We start from the raw sequence: 2,876 nt of genomic DNA, 5'->3' as shown, positions 1-2,876 counted from the left end.
ATAGATCAGAAGTATAATCTCCTATTGCTCATTCATTGCTTAATATTTGAGTTATAAATAATTTTGGGAATCATCAAGCTCCATTAATAGTAGATTTCGGATTCTAAGGTGTATATATGAATTCGATATTAATTTGAAGCTTAAATGACATTTTGAAACTTACTTGAAGCTAAGGAATCCATCCATTGAGTTTCAATAATGGATTGATCTAGCTTTAAGAGTTTAAAAACATGTTTAAACATTACAAGGGTTGATTTATCAACTCAAAGTGAAGATCAAGCGGTGATGATTTGAGTTAACAATCTATGATAAGAAATGAAAGCTTATATGACTTGTATTGAAGCTAAATGGATTCTGTTTATTCAACATGTTGAGTCATCACACTTGATCCTCACATCCATCTATAATAATATTTTTGAATGGTTTGGAACTTTAGTGAAACATTATGTGAATCAATTATAAGTATACAAAGAACAAAAAACATGCCGAATATGTTTGTTTGCAAGTTAACTTCATATTTTCAACATGTTTGGTGTATGTCTTTCCTAATTTGACTTAACTTCTCACTTAAGTCTCTTTTTTTTTTCTCTCAAGTCTCTTCTTTTTGTGCTAATATATCTGATCACCGTTTAAAATAAGTAATTTGAATTTAACAACATAAAGTTTCACTTAAATCGAGTAACATCTCAAACCAACCTCCAAAATGTTATGTACAATCAACATTCTAAACTTCACTTAGTTTCGTTCTTTTTATTTCAAGCAAAGATTTATATTAGATCTTGACAGTTTGTCTTTTATCTTAATACAAATATTACCAACAAAGGTATCAATCCGGAAAACCTTCATGAAAATATATGTGGTGTTCTTCGTGTTCTACTTCTACATATGGTGGTGGGCCTCGTGGCAGTGTAATAAACCCAATATAATTTTGTTTCAAGTGCGCCATATAAGATGTGGCTTAGGTGTATTGTAACTTTTTACAGCTAAATGAATAAATTAGCCATTATATGTTTGATCAAACACGAGTTTATGTCTCAATAAAAAATGACTATTTTTTTTAACTTGGAATTTGATTAATTCCTAGTTAGAATCTATCAAACAAATTTAATATAATATATTCGATAATAAAAAGACTTTTACTTTTGCGAGAAAGAAGAGAAGAGCAAAATTGTCACCAAATAGTATACAATCCAAAAGACCTAATCCCAAATCCTCTTCCAAAAATATGAGCATAACAATTTTCAGAACATAACAACAAAAATATGAACCTCAGGTGAAGAAACTTCAATTTCAATTAATGATTTCAGTCTTACTGCAGAGAAATACGACAAACCGTTAAGCACAGAGACCTATATTTTTGTCCGCATCGCTATCGGCATCTTTATCAAACCGCCAATATCTTGAGAAATTCGTCGAATGTGATACCGTCGGCACCACCGTCTCCGGCGCCCAATCCAAGCATCGCTTTGATTTCATCGTCATTAACGTCAAATCCGGCCGAACTGAGATAACTCGAAAGATCTCGATACCCTACCTTTCCGTCACCGTCTCTGTCCATAGACTTGAATACATCCGCCATCACGCCGCCGCTACCGCTGTTATCACTTCTCAATACTTTCTCGAACTCATCGTACTCAACGTAACCGTCCTTGTTAGAATCGGCCACCGTCATCATGGTGGAGATGACCTCGTCGTCGGCGTCTGTATAAGATGTTTTCAGATCTTCACGGCTGATCTTTCCGTCATGATCGGTGTCGAGCACCTCAAATGCAGAGCGTAGGTTGGAGATATTCCTCGCCGGCCAAAGGGAAGTTCCGGTTGGACACATAGTAGCGTTATTTTTGTGTGTGAAAGTAAAGAGAGAGGGCTTTAGTTTTTATGGTTTAAAACACAAATGCTGAATGGTTTTTTATTTTATAAGAACGGGAGATTCTTTGTATTTATAGGCGGGATCGCGTCGTTTTGCTAAGTAATTGCTTTTCTCTTTAAGAAATGGAGATTTTTGTATTTACTGGTTCTTATATTAATAGTTATTACTTTGCGTATTTTATTACGTATTTATTAATAAAAAAAGAACTTAATGATCGCACGATTTGATGAAAATCTTATAAAAAGTAATGAACGTTGTTTATTACTTAATTCTACTTACTTTTGTTATTCAAAACTAAAGAAAACAATAGAAAAGAAGCATTTATTTTATAAAAAAAATAAAAGTCAAATGAAGCAATGGTGCGTATTATTATGTGGCTTGAGGCCCTCGTCCATTTCCTAAGACCGACTTCGTCTCTGGATATTGGAAATATCATTTGTGTGTACAAAACCTCCCATTATATTGCAAAAATATTATATTTAAATGTTGATGTATCGAAATTGATGTTACATTACTATACATTGAAACGTAAATTTGTTATTATCCTCTAACCTGCATATAAAAATTAACTAACATGTAATTTATAATTAAAAAAAAAATCATTAGAAACTTTATACCGATATATTAGATATGGTATTTGAAACTTGAAACTCTTACGATGTAAATTTAAAGTGTCACTTTTGTTTCAGCAACTATTAATAATATATAAAATCTTATTATAAGTGAAGTAACAATCACTTATACACTAGTTTATATTTATATGTTTAATATAATAATTTATTAATAATAAGTATATTAATGATATCATTTAAAACTACGATCGACATTTAATATTTTTTTTAAACCGAAGCCTACGATTTTTCTTTTCTTTTTTAAATCTAAACGTGCGTAATACGAAAGAATAGAATAGAAACGTATGAAAAGAGTGTTGAATGATTTTATTTTATTAAAGATGGTCAACAAAAGTTTGACCATTTTCTTCCATGTACATAGAGAAAACGAGCCT

The 2,876-nt window shown here is 31.4% G+C and overlaps 1 protein-coding gene across 1 annotated transcript; it reads right to left on the bottom strand.

The window, feature by feature from the left end:
* Nucleotides 1-1,179: 1,179 nt before the first annotated feature.
* LOC145118678 (calcium-binding protein CP1-like) lies at nucleotides 1,180-1,922 on the bottom strand. The gene has a single exon (XM_079054371.1). The coding sequence runs from the start codon at nucleotides 1,826-1,828 to the stop codon at nucleotides 1,385-1,387; it is 444 nt and encodes a 147-aa protein (XP_078910497.1). The 5' UTR covers nucleotides 1,829-1,922; the 3' UTR covers nucleotides 1,180-1,384.
* Between the last annotated feature and the right edge of the window lie 954 nt (nucleotides 1,923-2,876).

Source organism: Lactuca virosa, chromosome 6, assembly GCF_052849685.1.
Source record: "Lactuca virosa cultivar CGN04683 chromosome 6, Lactuca_virosa_CGN04683_v6, whole genome shotgun sequence".
Lineage (NCBI taxonomy): Eukaryota > Viridiplantae > Streptophyta > Magnoliopsida > Asterales > Asteraceae > Lactuca > Lactuca virosa.
This window is presented reverse-complemented; position numbering and strand designations above follow the sequence as displayed.